The sequence below is a fragment of the Trichomycterus rosablanca genome, chromosome 18 (genome assembly GCF_030014385.1).
Source record: "Trichomycterus rosablanca isolate fTriRos1 chromosome 18, fTriRos1.hap1, whole genome shotgun sequence".
NCBI lineage: Eukaryota > Metazoa > Chordata > Actinopteri > Siluriformes > Trichomycteridae > Trichomycterus > Trichomycterus rosablanca.
The window spans coordinates 8,432,959-8,453,212 of NC_086005.1; the positions used below are offsets into that span (position 1 = coordinate 8,432,959).

The 20,254-nt window shown below is 41.4% G+C and overlaps 2 protein-coding genes across 2 annotated transcripts in view; one reads left to right on the forward strand and one right to left on the reverse strand.

Moving 5' to 3' along the window:
- Positions 1–290: 290 nt before the first annotated feature.
- On the forward strand, positions 291–3,689 carry LOC134332886 (endonuclease domain-containing 1 protein-like). The gene is made up of 4 exons (XM_063014719.1): positions 291–296; positions 565–813; positions 2,441–2,879; positions 3,520–3,689. The coding sequence occupies exons 1-4, from the start codon at positions 291–293 to the stop codon at positions 3,687–3,689; spliced, it is 864 nt and encodes a 287-aa protein (XP_062870789.1).
- An 8,024-nt stretch (positions 3,690–11,713) lies between these two features.
- nlgn2b (neuroligin 2b) overlaps positions 11,714–20,254 on the reverse strand; it is a 60,961-nt gene continuing 52,420 nt past the window's right edge. Inside the window, exons 4-9 of the mRNA XM_063013860.1 lie at positions 18,933–19,118; positions 14,911–15,176; positions 14,669–14,822; positions 14,217–14,583; positions 12,875–13,090; positions 11,714–12,676 (exon numbers count right to left, since the gene is read on the reverse strand). Coding sequence (XP_062869930.1) covers positions 11,992–12,676; positions 12,875–13,090; positions 14,217–14,583; positions 14,669–14,822; positions 14,911–15,176; positions 18,933–19,118 — 1,874 coding nt within the window. The 3' untranslated portion in view covers positions 11,714–11,991. The remainder of the gene's footprint in view (positions 12,677–12,874; positions 13,091–14,216; positions 14,584–14,668; positions 14,823–14,910; positions 15,177–18,932; positions 19,119–20,254) is intronic.

Genomic DNA, 20,254 nt, shown 5'->3' on the forward strand with positions numbered 1-20,254 from the left:
AGTAGCTTGACAGTTTTGGACAGTCTGACTAAAATTCACTCTTCCGCTTTACATCGTCATTGGCTTACAGACAAAATAAGAAATGTCCCTGTTTTAAAATCAGCACAATAATGCATGAGACAAAGTTAAACAGCATTCCAGAACTTTCTAGACCATCAAATGAATAAAATAACTTGCTGTATGTTTATCTGTCGTACAGCTTTTTAATTTTTTAGAAAACCCACAATAAACCTTTTGGGAAAAGATGTAGTGGCATCATCTTTTATCAAAGCTTATTTTACATTGATGACATGGAGGTCATGTTTCATTTAAATAATTTTACATGTTGGGTTTACTTAGTCTCCATCTTGACTCTTGACATCAGAAGATCTGTTTGCACTTCTTACCACTGGAAACCTTATTTGCTTATCAGATAACCTCCATCCAGACAAATACCCCTGCCTGAGGCTCCATACTTAATTGCCTGAAGCAACATTGTGAAACTTCATCTGGAGGTTTCTGTACCAGCTCCCCAGAAACATGAATCCCATCTTGAGCTTCGGTTCACTCTTACTTGTGTTCCAGAGCGTCACAGCGACCGTCGTGGAAGATTTCAACCATGTGGAGAGATGTAAAGACTCGTTATATATGGGCACTCCACCACGGGGCATTATCACCACATATCTGAAAAAGATCTGCCAACGTTATGCAGATAAACCACGATTCGTCAGCCTATACGATACCCGAAAACGAATTCCTGTTTACTCCGCTTACACGTTCAAGAAAACTGAGGGCGACAGCAGAGTCGACTTCCCCTGGATGTACGAACCTCAGGTATGACTGGCAAATCTTACTTCACAAGGTCAGGTTTTATTTTCATTGTGTTGTTAGAGAAAAAAAGGTCTAAAAATCAGGACAGTAATAAAATGCCTCATTTAAAATACCTGAGGTAAGTTTAATGAAAAATATCCAACAAGTTCATTCAAAATTTATTAGCCTGTGTAGCACCCGTACCTTGGTCTTTGGTCTATGGTGGTTAATGCTGCCAAATACTGGCTCAGGCATTGGATCAGTTGGTAAGTGGGCACTGGTAGATATTAATTACAAAAAAGAAAATACCACTTAAAGCTAAAACACTACCACTTCTATTGGAAAAGTAAAATGCACATTTTCCACTCTTGAGTGGCCTTTGCTGATTTGAAAGTACTCAAGGCTTCTGAAAGTGGGTTACAATTTAATTGTTGCTATTATAGCATTTAATTACATTACATTACATTAAAATTTTAACCTCATCTTTACTGTTTGTGTACACTGTGGAGTGGAGATGCTTTCATGTGCTGCACTGAATTGAAAATTACTAGAGTTGTATGTCTAGGGTCCATATTTTTTAGGTTAAAACAACAACTGTCATATAAATTTAGACGCATCAGTCAGACTGAGTTTTAAAAGCCATGTGTTTAAGGTTCCTTAGGATTTTCCTATTCACTTTAGAGAATTCCCATTTGAAAGTCACTCCTACCTCACACACACTGCTTACAAAATTAAAATTGGACTTCTCTCAAAATGTTTGAATCAGTTACCAGCACTGATCAAGTCAAATTTTCCATACTTCTTATGCCTAGTAAACACTAGACGATTTTTGCCCTGATTTTTGCTAGCCGACTGGTCTCCTGTAGATGTGGCAGCTTGGCGTTCGCCCGGGCTCAAAAATCGGCTCTCGATCGCTACGTGTGAACTGTTCAACAACTCGATCTGAGCAGCTCGCCGAGCGCTCTGTGACTGACAAAAAACATCTAGCATGTTAAATATCTGGACCAGTCGCCAACTTAAAATCGTGTAGTGTGAAAGGTGTTGCCAGCAGGTTGCAAGTGGCAGCAAGTGCGACGTCGAACTACAGCCAGTGAGAACGCAAGATACGGGGTGAGGGGAAACCCGGGAGGGAAGTTAAAAACGTGGGACAGGGGCATAATATAGTTTCTATCAGAGTACATCTGCACACACAAGCTTTACAGTATTTGTGACCTTATCGTCCACGCCAAACCATAATACCCACGATGCATTGCAAAAAATATTTATTCGCGTTGCCAAATCCACTTGGATTCATTTATTTTTCTCCTTGATTTTACGCTGCACAAACAACTTTGATCGCTCGCTATTTGTTGACGTGCATTTTTGGACGTGGTATCATTAAACCCCTCGTCACTTCTCGCGTTTGTTTTCGTGACAAAACGTAGTTTGGGAGACCAGAGAAGCTCGCCTGCAATTCCAGTTGGTGATAGATCATGTAGTGTGAAAGCCACACCGACTTAAAAGACTCCCGATTACAAGAGATCCAGTTGTGTAGTGTGAACTGTACAGCGACCTGACCACTTGGAAAGTCGAGTAGTGTAAATTAACTTGGCACTGCCCCCGTGTATGACTGGTTTAATAATACATGATAATTTTCTTACCTTTTCCAAAGCTTACAGAGACAGATGGGAATGGAAACATGCTCCCGTTTCCCACCGGCTACCTGCACATGAAGTTTGAAGACAGTCAGGCAGTGTTGGATGACTACTCAAATGTAGTGCTGTATGAGCGTGGCCACCTGAACCCAGACCAGCACCAGTCGGACCTGAATGACCGGGCTGCCACCTACACACTCACTAACATGGTCCCCCTGGTCCGTGAGTTTAACATCGGGCCGTGGCAGAGGTACCAGGAGCTCATTCGAGTGCGCCTTAACAACTACTGTCGTGGGACAGCATTCATTGTCACCGGAGTGACAACAGCTGGCAACATGATACGCCGGAACAATCAGGACCGTGTGGCCATTCCAGAGGATTTGTGGTCTGCCTACTGCTGCACTGACTACGACCGCAATGCTCCTCACTACGAACGAGTCCAATTCCCCAGTCATGGTGAGTTCTACTACATACATGTGTATTTTAACCTTGATTGTGGACAAAAATTACTGTAGCCGTAATTTTTGTAGCCGCCTAATCCTGATCCGGGTGTCATGTCTGATAGCAGCCAGAAAGACTGGGTGACAGTGGGAGCTCAGTGGTTAAGGTACTGGACTAGTAATTAGAAGATTACTGGTTTAAGCCTCACCACCACCAGGTTGCCACTGTTGGGCCCCTGAGCAAGGCCCTTAACCCTCAATTGCTGAAATTGTATTTAGTCATTATTGTAAGTCACTTTGGATAAAAATCTTTGCTAAATACCACAAATGTAAATGTAAGTGGGCGCAAGGTTGGAATACCCCTCACAGGGCATTAGTCTATTATAGGGCAGAGCACACCCCCATTAATTTACCTAATCACACCTGGGGTAGTTTAGACCAGCCAATTCCCCCTCTGCATGTTTTGGAAGTATCAAGTGCCAAACTCTTCACATTTAGAGGCAATGTTTAAATCCATGTACCCAAGACTCTGACACTGGTGTATTGCGGCACCCACACTACCTACTGCACTATCGTTCTGCACAGCTGGGTTTAAGGCCTTCTATACAAACATCCAGTAACCCATGTCTTAGTTCTAATGATCATTTCTCTTCCAGCTGCCCTGGCTAAAAATGTCAAAGGCGATAGTTCAGTGCATGAGCTCACCCTGCAGGACCTGGAGAACTTCCTGAGAGAGAGGATGGAGGTGGATCAGAACCTTCAGATCTTCTATGATAACTGCATTTCTCCGTCACCACTGCCAAGCTCTCTTAATAGCATAATTTAAAGAGAGTCGCTGTGTGTCTGGATTTCTCTGTGGCTGGGGTTTTCTACACAGTGTCCTTTAAAAAGAAATTTAAATTTTTACGATAATTGTAGGGTTCTTATGAAAAATATGGCTGGCATGTGTACTTTGATTTCTTTATAACAGGACAGCATTAAAGCAGAGATGGTTAAAATAAGATTTAAATACAAGATTACAAAACGTCATTACAAGACGCTTTATTAACACTGAATCCACATTTAGATTTTGCAACCATACCACTAAAGTAAAAACATGATGAAATCAATTTTAACTAAATCAAATCAGAATTATTCTGTCTGGAGAGACTTAAATTGTTAGGAATTAATGGAAGATGTAGAGCTGCATTGGGGAACCTACATACTTTTTTAGTCAACTAAATAATGCTGTTTCCTCAGTTATGCTTCTTGTTTTATATAGTACATATATTTTTATATTGATAATCAGAAATTGTAGGAAGCAAAATTTATAAAACATTAATTTATAAACAATGGCAAGCATGTATGGTATAATAAGAAATAAACAGATGTCCGGTCTGTCCAGTTGTAAAAATAATGATCACTGTGGAGGAACCAATCTACTTCACATCTGGGTGTTCTTCATCTTCATCAGGACTCAGCTCCAGGTCTGGGTTCTTACACATTGAAATGTTTATGGTAGATTGACCCTGATGACAAAAAAGACATGATTAAAGAAATAATTAATCATTTTGACTTGTACCATTAATCACTGCAGAGATGTAACAGACTACGGTAATTATAATGAATAAATATGAATATTATGTTTAGTATATGTCATGTAACTGTATTTCTGTTCTTTACTCTATATAAAATAAAATTTGTGCTTAATATCTTTGTCATCCAGTTATATTATCATTTCTGCTTTCAAACATGCTCAGAATTTTAATTCTTTCCTCACCCTCAAAAGTTACAGTCAGATCATTTATTTTTTAGGATTTTAACGTCATGTTTTCCACACTTTGGTTACATTCATGACAGAAACGGTAGTTACTCATTACACAAGGTTTATCAGTTCACAAATTTTGATGTCAAACACAATTTTGTATCTCTGCTTCACCTCACCTGCATGTTTTTGGACTGTGGGAGGAAACCAGAGCTCCTGAAGGAAACCCACACAGACACAGGGAGAACAAGCAAACTCCACACAGAAAGGACCCGGACAGCCCAGCCTGGGGATCAAACCCAGGACCTTCTTTCTGTGATGCAACAGTGTTACCCACTGAGCCACCGTGCCGCCCCTACAGTTAGATAAAATGATTACCTCGGCCAAATTAATCAGAAGTCTGGATACCTTCAAGATGCTTCATAAAAACCTGGTGTCTTTATGACCTGACAGTAGATGTTCCAACAGATGTTCTGAGAAAAATCTTACAGATTATTCCTCATTAATCACACAACCATCATTTAAATCGTGAGACCGCATGACAATGAGCAACACCACTAAAATATCTGAACCCAATACCAAGAAACTGAGCAGGAATTGATAAACCTACATAAGAAACAAATGGGATTCAGCGTGCACTCATGACATAGCTGCTGCTCCTTCTTAAATTTGAACATTGACAGGAAAAATAAATTTTGAACTCCAAAGATTGCTCTTTGGATTTCTAATTCATGCATTACATAGATATTTCATGGGATTATTATTGTTATTTCTTCCAATGCTTTCATACATACTCTTCCTGACTGAGAATTCTAGCAGCACCCTCTCCTCTTCCCTTTTAATCTTGGTGTTTGAGAGCCAGAATAATGGCTAGAGCATCTGTCATACAGATAAAGTCAAACACTGAGCTCTAATGGATGAAGTTATTGTAAAAGCCAAGATGTCAGGAGGTTGGACTCATTTATGCCTCTGCATTAGATGGCGCCACTACCTTTTCAAACTGACCCACCAACCTCCAACACCGAACACGTTCAATCAACAAAATACATGTATTTATCTGACCATGAGTTTGTTGGACATCCCATTCAAAAACCATGAGCTTGGATCTTGAAATCCCTCCCCTCATATTTGTACATATAACCACAAAGTTTTTCACAAGAGTGTGTGTGTGTGTAGGAATTTGTCATTCAGTCAAAAATAAGAGTCAAAATAGCATTTGTGAAGCCTGGCACTGACTCGACAGATAAAATTTGTCAAACTTCATCCTTGCTTTGTGCAAAGAGGCAGTCATGTTGGCACAGGAAAGGGCCTTCCCTATATAAACAAGAATTTACAACTATACACTCATTAGTTCATTTTTGGCGGCACGGTGTCTCAGTGGGTAGCACTGTCGCCTCACAGCAAGAAGGTCCTGGGTTCAATTCCCAGGTGGAGTGTTGGGTGTGAATGTGTGCGCCTTGTGATGGACTGGCACCCCGTCCAGGGTGTTACTGTGTGCCTTGTGCTCCCCCCCCCCCGCCCCCTTCCTTCACGACCATAATTGGATAAGTGGTTAAGAAAGTGAGTTCATTTTTACTTACCTCATTCTGACACTGGCCTGGTCAGGGTCATAGAAGGTCCAATGTCATCTAGAAAAACTGGACACAAGGTTGTGCAGGTTGTGATTGGTGCTGAGGCGTGTCTGTCAAACAGGGGGTGGAGCCCAACACAAACGTGACATTAAAACAATAACAATGCAGACAATGCAAAAGAAACATTGACTGTTTAAAACATTTGGAAGAACGAAGACAATCCATTCTGAACAAGACTAGAGAAACAGAATTTAGTTTTGCATTATTTCAGAACAACACAGGATATCTTACATTATTAGCATAACATAAAGTAAGCGGCCTTTGCTTTTTGTTTTGTGCCACACTTAGTAAAGAGCCAGAAATGCTCGTTCTTTGAATAACGTCTTTTAATGTTCTCCAGTTCATGTACACATCATACAGCGTGTAATAGCCTTTATATGAAATAGAAATATGGACGCCCTTCCCCCCAGACCCATTACTCTCATCACCTCAGATTCAAATGAAAGGAAAAGCAACAGGTGCAAGTTTATTTTTGCAAACCCAGCATTAATATTGGAGCAGTTGCGCTTTAGTAAATGTCTTTATATATATATTTATATATCTATATTTTATACCCACTTTGTACTACACACGCGGCAGCAGCAGACGAAGGGATCACCATGGAATCTGGTGAAAATGTGCTTTGTGTGTCTAGCTGCTGCCTCTCGGGTCCCTCTGTAGAGTTTAGAAAAATATGGAAAGCTTATATTCTCTATTCGGAAATATAATACGTATGTTTAAATTTACAAACCAAAACTGTAACTGCTTTGACGTGGAATGACGCCGCAGTGACACATGAGAAAGATGATGCTGACTAGGCAAGTCTTAATAATTGTTATATTATAATAATATACTGTGATTTTCACAGCCACAATATTGTTTTTTTTAAATATCATCACTACTCATGAGTCCACACTGCAAACATATTCATCACATTTCTCCAGGGCACAAGGCATGGTAGCAAGTGTCATGCTTTTAAATGGATCAGATGCACTGGATGGTTCTACTTAAAAAAAAGACCTAAAGCAGTCCAGTCAGAACTTCAGTAAGTAACCACGAGTCATAGCTCCTCCAACCATCTCAATCAGTACAGAAACCCATTTCATGCACAACTTTAAGTGGAAGTTAAAGGTGCATGTTAACAACATCCATAACTGTCATAAGAAATCCAAACACAACAAAGAGTCAAAACCTGGACCCATGCTTCCATCTAGGTGTTGTTTTTTATGCATACAATGCTGCTGCTTCCATACATTTCCCAACAAAATGCATTTAGCTCTACTCATGTTTTCACATTGTTTTGTAATAGTAAGGACGTGCGTCTTTGAGAAAATAAAATCTGATATGGTTGCTACTTCACTAATTTGGTTAAATAATTTGACTATTTACGAATGACAAATTAAATAGTTTGACAGTATCATCTTACTAATGAGAAACACTGATAAACTAACAGCTTCAATAGTAAAAAATAATGCACAACACTAACAAATACAACACAAATCACCAAGACATTGCTGATATTTTGTATGGCCCGACGGAGTGCCTTATGCAGCTAACTAATCCACATGGCACAATGTTCACGATAAAGTCAAATCCCTTCATTGGGCAGCGTCACACCAATATTCATCTCTATATGAGTACAACCCCCAGTTGCTTACAGCAAGTAGGTAGCTAGCCTGATCCACCAGGTTATTCATCTATATTGTACAAATACTGTATACATACTGTAATGCAACCAACATCAAGCGCTAAAACTGTCCTTTCTGTCTCTCAGCAGTCAAACTACAAGCAACAGTCATGTACAGCTTTATAAGAATTTGGATACTGGGAGAACAAATACACTCCAGAAATGCAGCCCTCCACAGTGGCCTCCTCTAAATGGGTAGTAATGTTGTCCTAAAGTTTACAAATAAACAATATTGTGCCACTAAAAATCCCAATATATGAATATAACAGATTATTAGTAGATATTAATACTGAGGGCTAGATGTACTAGGCTTTAGTGTCAAAAGCCACATTGCTTGTGAAGAACCTTGCATGCTATTCATGTAATTATTGTATCAGCCAAAACTTTACTCACCCTGTACATGATGAAAATTGCATCTTTTTACCTAAATCTAAATAAGAGCGAAGGCTGTATGAAAAAGGGCCTTCGTCATTCTAAGAATGAAGGTTAAACCAGTTGGCGGAGACCAGTTTGGGATAATTTTCTCTGCCTCACCAAAACAAAACAAGATGTATCACTTTGTAACAGTTGGTGTGGATTAATTATTATTTACTTTTGCTCCTACATGATGATCTGGGTGTTTTAAATACATAACATTAAACTAACATTAAAACACGAAGCCATGCAGCCACGTAAAGTGTCCATTCGTTCTCTTTGTATCCTATTTTTAACATTTGTTCTATTACTGGATTAATATACTGTATCAGTGTCAAGTTTAAAGCACAGGCCTGGTTGGGCATCCAAACAAGTGGAGGTCGATTGGATCTCAGTGCCCTTGTACAATTGCGTCCTCTGCTGTCTGGTTGAGGGATCTGCATTACTGGTGGAATACTACTAAGCTTTCCATCAAAAGTGTGTACCTTAATCAGTGTGGCATTGAAAGCTGGTAGCAGAAGCAATTTCAGTGATAAGCTACAGCTTCAGGAAATTAATCACTAATGTGAGATGCAATGTAAGCACAGATAGCAGTGACATTGTGGCACATTTTGTATTGTGCCCAGTTACCTCTGTACATCTAGCCCTGAGTTATTTGCCTTAAGTCTGCATTTAAAATGGGACAGAATAATAACTGCAGCCCAAAAGCTATATAAATCAAGATATTTGACTCAAGAAACTGGACTTGCACCTGTTCTTACAAAGGGAAACACTCAGTCATTCAGCTGTAAACCAAACAAAGAAACAGAATATTTACAAAGTCATTTCTTACACCTTAAAAAGAATGTACAGTTTGTATTTGTTTTGTTGTAGATTCCTTTGGGACGGTAGTCCATTGATCCATCCACTGAGGAAGGAGACAGAAACCAAAAGACAAGAAGATGAGGATGCATTTTGGAGCACGAACGTTGGCGCAAGTTGATGAGTCGTCCACAGTGGTGGCCTTGTCTGCAACGTCTTGGCTATTGGTGCGTCATTTCTCAGACTGAAGCACATGTTGCTCTCAGGTTTCTGTCATAAACCTTTAGTTCATATTAAATCAGGACTGTCCCAGTCTCTGTCTAGGAAATTATGCTGTGTCCATTCTGGCCTTCTTAGCACCCTGACTGAAAACAAGTGTAGAAAGGTGTGGAAATGCAAAAATGAGATAATGAAAGCAAAGACTCAGAAGACTCACTCTAAATTGTGCAAGTAAATGATTTAAGCTGTGATAAATATGAAATATACAGTATAAACAGAGACAAACGAACACGGGGAAATGCAGGACGGTTCTTAAGTCCTTTTGGGCTTTAGGTTTGGTGATGAATGGAAAAATAAGAGATCTATACATCCTTTTTTGTGATCATAATCAGTATTCATTCTCAAGACATTTTGAAAACAATCTGAGTGAAGAGCAAAAAATAAAAAGAAAACAGGACAGAAATAACAACGCAAAGCTCGTGCGCGGACTTATAAATAAATCAGGCATTAATTAATAAATCAGGCATTTTTTCAGGGAGTAAACAAGATATAATTTCATAATTCTATATTTAGACTTAAATATTAATAACCGTCTTATACGTATAATCCTCTTTCCAGACACATCAACTGTTTAACAGCAAAAGCAAAACAAAAGCAACCGAAGAAGAAATAAAAAAGCAAACAATGTTAGTTTTGGCACTTTTTCAGTGACTGTTTAAATTCCTCTGGTTTGGGTGCTTCAGTCTGATCCGTCTTAAATCTTCCAACATCTGTTTGAATGATAATCACAGTACTTGGCACATAAATGCTGGTAAAAACAAAATATTTGAATCTCTTTGTTTTTTTTTATATTTTTAGTTTTTTTATATTATTTAAGTCTCTACAAGGTCTCAATAGTACATTTTTCACATATGTTTATAAAAGTGTTCAGTGTACGCAAAGTGTTAACCGTACTCGGTGCAGAAGGTCACAGAGATGACAAAAAAGGGATGAAAAGTAGAAACAGAAAAAATTTGCATGCGCGGGGAAAAAAAAACAAAAAGCAGGAGAAAAGACAAAAAGGAGGTTCAAGGCAAGATGATTATTTCTTCCTTACAGTGAAACTTCTCTTTCCCAACTGAGAAAACTGACTACACAGAGTAAAGAAGAAAACGATGTTTGGTGAGGGTAAAAAGATAGAAATACACTGGATATCTCTATGAACTGGATATCGTCCTTCACACCATTAAATTGACTAGACAAGGGGTATTCAATTCCAGTCCTGGAAGTATCAGTTTCGTACGGTTTAGTGACTTTCCTGTTTATAGATCCCTAATTTCATAGCAGTTGTAAGTCCCAGTCATGCTGCCTTTACTGGGTGAGGTTTACCTTATTTTCACTCAAGTTGGCTGAGTCTTCACATTAACTACCAATCTACGAGTGTTAACGCTTTCTTCCTCCATGACAACTTCAAATGAGTCCTTTTTACCTACAAAGCAAGACTAAATGTGCTCATTTGGACTCTTGGCCATTGAGGACTAGGCTCCAAAAGCTAGGTTCCTGTTAAGTGTGTACATGTATAAACATAAAATGGTACAAATATGGTATACGGCCTAAAAGTTTGTGGCCACCTGACAATTAGCTTGTTGGACATCCCATTCCCATACTATATGCATTAATATGGGAGTTGGCTCCACTTTGTGGCCAGAACAACCACCAGACTCTGGGAAGGCTTTCCACAAGAAAGTCATTAAATCAGCGCTTTATGGATCTCACTTTGTGCTCAGGGGAACGGTCATACTACAGCACAAAAGAATTTTTAAAATAATGAATTGATCTGAACACCTGAACTGTAATTAGGAGGAGTGTCCACATTTATATTTGGCCATATAGTGTAAATAATATAAGGTACAACGATGTATTATGTACCTTTAATGAGTTTGAGAGACATTCATGTACCTCCTAATGTAATAAGACACTATAAAGGTACCTTTAAGGATCTCTTGACCATGACAGTACCAGTACAGGTACATCTCCAAAAACATGTGGTATCATTATAGCTTAAACAGCTGAAATAATTTGGCTGAACAGTCTTTGTACTGTGACGGCCCAAGGGAGCCAATTGCCCGAAACGTTGGCTTACAGAGAGCAGGACAATATCTAGGACCCTCAGTTATGGATGAGACTGGCACAGACTTGGTGTTCATAGCCAATAAAATGACTGCTTTTAAGTGGAATTTGCATCATAGACACATAGAATTTTGTAAATGGTTAACCATACACACATCTGTTGGGTGGCCGTTTACAACTACCAGTGGTCCTTTAATTTGGAGCACAGCAGATCCAAAATGGACAAGCATTAAAATGTGTACATACAGTAAAATCATCTCACCAATAACACAATTCCTCTAGCAATAAAGAAGATGTGACTGTCAGCTAGTTGGGTGTACATTGACCTTTGAACTTTCTCTATTCCCTTTCACTTTATGGCACACCTGACTGCAGCTTAAAGGGGTAACTTTAAGCATGGACTTCATTAGACTATGATACTTAACTGCTGATGTTCCAGGATTGGAATTGAGTGCCCTTTTTCACTGGACTGATGTGTTGGATGGTAAATTTCTTTAGCGCGCCACTCTCAGCGCAGGAAGTCTGTTAGTGTGTTGGCAAGCTACTATACACGAGTGGTGGAATGCTGATGGGGCAGAGCATTGTTGGTATGTGCAGAGCTAGAAGTGGAGCCAGGAGTGGGGCCTGGATTGGGGGTGTGCCCAGGAGCAGGGGGATATGTATTGAAGGCATGCATGGCACTGATGGTGCTGGGCATCATAAGTGGTACATCATCGGGTGCCCTCCTCAGGGCCAATGTGTAATCTGGCGGGCATCGAAGTGGTTCCAGGTCCAATTCAGCCCTCTGCTGCTTCATCCGCAATGACATCAACTCCTCTTCCAGATCGTTGCCGACAGCTATGGCTGTTGAGGGAATTGGCGCACCAGGTGTGCCGCGCTGGGGTGAGAGCCGCCGATGGCGCCGCCGCTGTTGTAGGAGCATCATCTCATGCCGCTTGTCACGTTTGTAGTACAGTGCAGCGAATGCCAAAACGTTAAGAAAGAGCAGTGATGCGCCAACCGCGACAGTCACGCTCAGCTCAGTTGAGTAGTCACGAACCACCTCCGGGAACGGAGACTGACGTGGACGCTCCGAACCTTCAGGATCGATATCTGTATCGGGTGGGTATGTGGAGGAAATTGAGGGTTGCCTCGTACCAGGTAGATTGGGACCCAGCCCTGTATTTTTCCATCCAGGCCTGTGGGGGACACCAGCGGGTGGAGGTGATCTGGTGGCAAGGCCAGAGTTGCTATTAATAAGAATAAAAACATTCCAAAAAGTCATGTTTTATAGAGTATCATGTATTTTCAAAAAAGTTAATTGTCTATAAAAGGTTTCTATAATTTTAATATAAAGCTGCACACAAAGTCGCTAAAATAAAGAAAGCAATTTAAATTCTGACCATTAAAAAGCCTTGCCAAATTTATTTTAAAAAATTGTCACTGACCTTATAATTTCCTTTTGCAGTGTGTGCAGACTGGGCACCAGCTCAAGCCAAAAGGCAACCTTGTTGGCACGGTAGTTGTCTCGAATCCTTGGCTTGAGTCCAATATGAAGATACTGCTTGTCCTTCGAGCTGAATTTTGCCCAAACGACCTCTTCAAAGCGGTTTGGCTTCGTGTGGATGAACTTGGTGTCCTGGGGGACTGGAATGTTCGGATCTCTGGAAGAACGGGTACCAAAAACAGTAATAAAACAGGATGAAGAGGAAGTGCAAGCTACTAAATAGATGTCATATACTAGTTCTATAATAGATACATTTTTTTCTACAAGGTCAAGGCTTCAGACCCTTATCCAGTCCATGTCTTTGTTTATAATCCAGTATGGGGCAGCTAATACCTTGATTTCAAATGCTTTCCTAGATTATTTTCAAGACATGATCATGTAGTCATCTAGTCCCAGTCCCTATGTTCACTTTTGTCCAGTTCCAATCTATGTCTAAAACCAGGGTGCAGTGAGTGGCTGCAGTTTTTTTGTGAACTATTCACCTAATTTCACCTAATCAGGTGCTCTTGACTACTATTGGAATCAAACTACTACTGGAATCAGGTAAAGTTCCTGCATGGTTTGTTTGAAAACCCACAGCTACTGTGACTTTTTGATTAGAGTAAGTACCAGTGTCTCAGACTGGATAATTGATCAAATAGTGGCCTAAGACCCACATCCCTTTGTGTTAATCCTTGATAAATTCCAGTTTCTGTCTTAAACCATAATCAATGACAGTCATTGTCTCTGGCTTTGGTCCCCCTCCAACTTCAGTCTCAATTCCTGATTGAATACCAGTTCCTGGCATAGACCAAGGTCTTCGTTACAGTCTTTGTTCCTGTCTCAGCCCATATTTTAGTCCCAGTCCATATTTAAGATCCTAATGTAGTCTGGGTTCCTGTCTTAGGCCCTAATTAAGTTACAGCATCTGTGTCACACCATGATCCAGGTTCAGTGTGGGTTCCTAATTCAGTATCAAATCATATGGACTCAAATAAAGTCCCAGTCTGTCTCTGTCCTAAGCCTTAATGAAGTCCAAGTTAGTGGCTCTGTCCAAGATCCTATTCCAATAACTCTCTCTGTCCCTGCTCTGAATCCAGACTTCATAACTTGTCTGAATTGTACCCGCTAACTTAGGATGTAATAGTACCACATGGTACTTCCAAAGTGGCAGTACCACTGCTCATGCCATTTAAAAGTATGGAAATTGTTCTTTGTCTTAAGGGCATCACCCTTTTGCCAATTGATCTTGTAACCTTCTCTTATACAGTCGTGTAATGGATTTTGTGACATCATACACCTACCCAGACTTGGCGAAATTGGTCCAGTAGGTCATGACCACAGCGCTGAGCATCACATCATTTTTGGAGAAATTGCAGGGAAAGAGGTCAGTGGCACCCACCATGGGCACACCAAACACATATGGAATCTCATCTCCATGTGCAGCATCTGCCCACTCGGGGCGCCCCTCCATCTGGCAGTGATGGTGGAAGGTGTAGAAGTAAACAGGAGACTGGAACTCTGCATGGAGCTTGGCTGTGGCCACTGCTGGCGCCACCCACTGGTGATCGGTGAACAGCGCAAGTAGAGTTTTTCTCCGCATATCGCCATTATCCCGATCAGCCCAGTCAGTGTACATAAACTTTATGGTTTCGCGAAGGATGTCTTTACCTAAGGGGGAGAAAAATAAAACAAACATGTAAGATGGACGATTTAAGGTTCTGATCAAATAGTGAGGACTGTGAAGGTTGCACACCATCTGGGTAGCCATAGATGTTGTCCACGAAGTTGGATATGGTGTAATCAAACGTGGCAGCAGAGATTCCATCCTCTCCTTCTGTATCATCCACAAACTTCAGCCCTTCACCTTGATTCACTCCCAGCAGGATGTCATAGTTCAGGAACTCTCCCTAAACACAACGTATAAACATTTTTACACAACAACATAACAACAAAGTTTTTTTTTTTAAATGTTCATGTCTGATTTTTTTGTCAAACCTGTTGCATGAGGATCTCAGGATGGTCTGGCACTACGTCTCCGTCTACCACAGGTCCAAAGGCGATGTGGTAGCGTGCCGGCTGGATGTCCTGATCCACCAGCTCACGGTAGCTCTTCCTCCTCAGGCAGTTGATCATGTCGGCAGTGTCCCCTGAGCTACAGCCCACTTTCTTGGCCAAGATTTTGGTGTACATAAGAGGCTCGTAGTTTACGGACCAGCTGGAGATGGCTGAGCCGCTCTGTGCGATGGCTCTCTGAAACAGACCTGAAACAGCCATGTTTGAGAGCCGAGTAAATAAAACCACTTTGATCTCAATTGTAAATAACCCTGCATTCATGGAATCAAAGCAACAGGCGATTGTTGATATTCTGGGTTTGCACAACATAACACAGAGCCACAATTACAGTGTCAACAACGAGCAACAACAATCCTAAACTCTCTTCCTGGATGAAGTGATGGAGAAAGTGGTGGCACCTCAGCTAAAAGACCACTTTGCCGACAAGAACCTTGTTAAAATATTCCATTCTAATTTTTGCTCACTCTATAGCACTAAGACAGCTCTGGTTAGGGTGGTCAATGACCTTCTTCCATTTAGTGATTTGCTCTTATTACCATGCTTCTCCTGCTTGACCTCAGAACAAATGCTGAATGTTTGCCACAGCACACTTTTCTCCTGGCTCTCTGCTACAGACATCACTTGACTGACACTTTTCTGGCTCACCCCCTACATCTGCATCAGATCGCTTTTTATCTCCATTGGGATACATAAATTACCCTCAGTTACATGAACACATGGGGTTCCTCAGGGTTCAGATATAGGACCACTTCTGTTTCCAATCTAAATGCTTCCCCAGGCATCAATGTACTTTATAATAACTGGTATAAATACTACACCGATCAGCCATAACATTAAAACCACCTCACTGTTTCTACACTCACTGTTCATTTAATCAGCTCCACCTACCATATACAGTGGGGCCAAAAAGTATTTAGTCAGCCACTGATTGTGCAAGTTCTCCTACTTAGAAAGATGAGAGAGGTCTGTAATTTTCATCATAGGTACACTTCAACTATGAGAGACAAAATGAGAAAAAAAGATCCAGGAAATCACATTGTAGGATTTTTAAAGAATTTATTTGTAAATTATGGTGGAAAATAAATATTTGGTTAATAACAAAAGTTCAACTCAATACTTTGTAACATAACCTTTGTTGGCAATGACAGAGGTCAAACGTTTCCTGTAAGTCTTCACCAGGTTTGCACACACTGTAGCTGGTATTTTGGCCCATTCCTCCATGCAGATCTCCTCTAGAGCAGTGATGTTTTGGGGCTGTCGCTGGGCAACACGGACTCCACAAATTTTCTATGGGGTTGAGGTCTGGAGACTGGCTAGGCCACTCCAGGACCTTGAAATGCTTTTTATGGAGCCACTCCTTCGTTGCCCGAGCGGTGTGTTTAGGATCATTGTCATGCTGGAAGACCCAGCCACGTTCCATCTTCAATGCTCTCACTGATGGAAGGAGGTTTTGGCTTAAAATCTCACGATACATGGCCCCGTTCATTCTTCCCTTAACACGGATCAGTCCTCCTGTCCCCTTTGCAGAAAAACAGCCCCAAAGCATGATGTTTCCACCCCCATGCTTCACAGTAGGTATGGTGTTCTTGGGTTCTTCTTCTTCCTCCAAACACGACGAGTTGAGTTTTTACCAAAAAGTTCCATTTTGGTTTCATCTGACCACATGATATTCTCCCAATCCTCTTCTGGATCATCCATATGCTCTCTGGCAAACTTCAGACGGGCCTGGACATGTACTGGCTTAAGCAGGGGGACACGCCTGGCACTGCAGGATTTGAGTCCCTCTCGGCGTAGTGTGTTACTGATGGTAGCCTTTGTTACTTTGGTCCCAGCTCTCTGCAGGTCATTCATCAGGTCCCTCCGTGTAGTTCTGGGATTTTTGCTCACCGTTCTCATGATCATTTTGACCCCATGGGATCGAGGGAGATTATCAATGGTCTTGTATGTCTTCCATTTTCTTACAATTGCCCCCACAGTTGATTTATTCACACCAACCTGCTTGCCTATTGTAGATTCACTCTTCCCAGCGTGGTGCAGGTCTACAGTTTTCTTCCTGGTGTCCTTCGACAGCTCTTTGGTCTTGGCCATGGTTGACTGTTTGAGGCTGTGGACAGGTGTCTTTTATACAGATAACGAGGTCAAACAGGTGCCATTAATACAGGTAACGAGTGGAGGACAGAAGAGCTTCTTAAAGAAGAAGTTACAGGTCTGTGAGAGCCAGAAATCGTGCTTGTTTGTTATTGACCAAATACTTATTTTCCACCATAATTTACAAATAAATTCTTTAAAAATCCTACAATGTGATTTCCTGGATTTTTTTTCTCATTTTGTCTCTCATAGTTGAAGTGTACCTATGATGAAAATTACAGACCTCTCTCATCTTTCTAAGTAGGAGAACTTGCACAATCAGTGGCTGACTAAATACTTTTTGGCCCCACTGTAGGAGCACGTTGTAGTTCTACAATTACTGACTGTAGTCCATCTGTTTCTCTGCATGCTTTGTTTCATGCTGTTCTTCAATGGTCAGGGCTCTCACAGGACCACTACAGAGCAGGTATTATCTGGGTGGTGGATGATTCTCAGCACTGTAGTGACACTGACATGGTGGTGGTGTGTTAGTGTGTGTTGTGCTGGTATTAGTGGATAAGACACAGCAATGCTGATGGAGTTTTTAAACACCTCACTGTCACTGCTGGACTGAGAATAGTCCACCAACCAAAAATATCCAGCCAACGGCGCCCCATGGGCAGCGTCCTGTGGCCACTGATTAAGGTCTTGAAGATGACCAACTCAAACAGCAGAATAATAGAGTGGACAGTGAGTGGACTCTGTATTTAAAAACTCCAGCAGCGCTGCTGTGTCTGATCCACTCATACCAGCACAACACACACTAACACACCACCACCATGTCATTGTCACTGCAGTGCTGAGAATGATCCACCACCTAAATAATACCTGCTCTGTGGTGGCCCTGTGGGGCACTGGTGGTATTATTCATAGAAGAGCTTTAATGGTACAACATCTACATCTACATATTCAAACACACACACACACACACACACACACACACACACACACACACACACACACAAACACACACAGAGAGAGCGCTGTGTTGCCCCCCCCACCAACTTCCTGTCCCTGTGAAATCAATTAAAGAGTCAGTTCAGATGCAGCTGAATGCTTCTCCATCATCCTCTGTACACACACACATGTACAAACACACACACACACACACACACACACAGGAGACACACACAAACACACGCCCACTCATATTTACATGAACGTCATTATGACCACGTCTCCCCTCCATCCAAATTCATCACACACTTCTCTTTATAAACCTGAATCAAACCCAACTACCTATAAGACCTCAAGATACCACCGTCACACACACGACACATATGCAGAAGGTGGATTGGCAGCCTTAAAAAGACTCCCCCACAATATACCCTGTATTTTTTACCATCACAATTTTAGGATGAAGTCTTATTTAAGATGAATGAATAAAATGGTGCATAACTTGCACTATATATGGTACATGGGGACCTGATCTTGAGCTTGGTGGACGTTGAATTTCAGAGCTGCCACTATAACAGCCTCCACTCTTCTGAGAAGGCTTTTGCTACAGTGTGTCTTTAAGATTATGGGCCTGTTCTGGCTAAAGATTTGTGAGGTTAGGCACTAATGCGGGACGACAAGGCCTGGCTCGTAGATGACCAATTCATCTCAAAGATGTCAGAACGCTGTGCCAGCCACTGGAATTGCTTCATACCAAACTCATAGAACCATGCTATGGCTCTGCCCAATGCAACGTGTGCGACTGAGAGAAGTGTAAAAGCATGTGTGAATTTTTAATGTCCAATAATGTATTTTTAAATAAGCAGCTAAGTGAATGTACTGAAGTGATGACGATGGTGATGGTCAGAATGAGAACTCACCTTCTGAATGATGGGACAGAATGAGCAGGTTGACGCAGGATGCTCCTGCACCCGAGCCGAAGATGGTAATCCTTTCACTGTCGCCTCCAAAATGGCCGATGTTTTCATTGAGCCACCGTAGAGCCTGAATCTGATCCAGCAGGCCGTAGTTTCCTTTAGCAGACTGATCGCCTGTACTCAAAAAACCTGCAGAAGAAGAAGAAACATCCAGATGATCCATAAAGACCTGCTTTCTTTGTTTCCTCAGTTCTTAATTTCCATTTTCCAATTTTCCTGCCCAATTAAGAGACATACACCTATCAGACATGACTTTATGACCACCTTCCTAATATTGTGTTGGTCCCCCTTTTGCTGCCAAAACAGCCCTGCAACTGTGATGCACTGTGTATTCTGATACCTTTCTATCAGAATCAGCATTAACTTCTTCAGCAATTCGAGCTACAGTAGCTCGTCTGTTGGATCGGACCACACGGGCCAGCCTTCGCTCCCCTGTGCATCAATGAGCCTTGGCCGCCCATGACCCTGTCGCCGGTTTACCGCTGTTTCTTCCTTGGACCACTTTTGATAGATGCTGACTACTGCAGACCGGGAACACCCCACAAGAGCTGCAGTTTTGGATATGCTCTGACCCAGTCATCTAGCCATTACAATTTGGTCCTTGTCAAACTCGCTCAAATCCTCACGCTCGCACATTTTTCCTGCTTCTAACACATCAACTTTTAGGATAAAATGTTCACTTGCTGCCTAATATATCCCACCCACTAACAGGTGCCGTGATGAAGAGATTCATCATCAGTATCAGTGTTATTCACTTCACCTGTCAGTGGTTATAATGTTATGCCTGGTCAGTGTATGTTTCCCCATGTCTTCAATCTCTCCACCTCCACCACACTTTTAATGGCAATAAAGACTAGTTGTATATTTTGAGGGTATTAACAGGCTCCCAGAAGACAGAGAAAGGAAAGAAATAATGTTAAATATAGAAAAAAGAAACGCTCAGGTGGCACAGGAGTAAATCATGCTAGCCCAGTATCTCTGGGATCCAGGATCCCCAGCAGTGCTATCAGCCCATCAGGCGTCTCCATACAAACATGATTGGCTGGGATAGTGGGGGGTATTTAGTATCTAAGTGTATGTATGTCCATTGCTTTGCGATACACTGGTGCCCTGTCCAGGGTGTGTTCCTGCCTTGCTCCCAGTGTTACTAGGTGGCTTAAAAACTTGACCAGGATAAAGCAATTACTAAAAAATAGAAAATGAATTTGTGGTCCTCTCTCTTCCTGAATGCAGCTAAAAGTAAGAAAAGATAACACCTCACAGGT

Excerpts from the sequence above, each read along its gene's own strand:
- LOC134332886 (XM_063014719.1), top strand. Across the intron at positions 814-2,440 it reads CCTGGATGTACGAACCTCAG|CTTACAGAGACAGATGGGAA; the intron begins GTATGACTGGCA and ends CCTTTTCCAAAG. Across the intron at positions 2,880-3,519 it reads AGTCCAATTCCCCAGTCATG|CTGCCCTGGCTAAAAATGTC; the intron begins GTGAGTTCTACT and ends TTTCTCTTCCAG.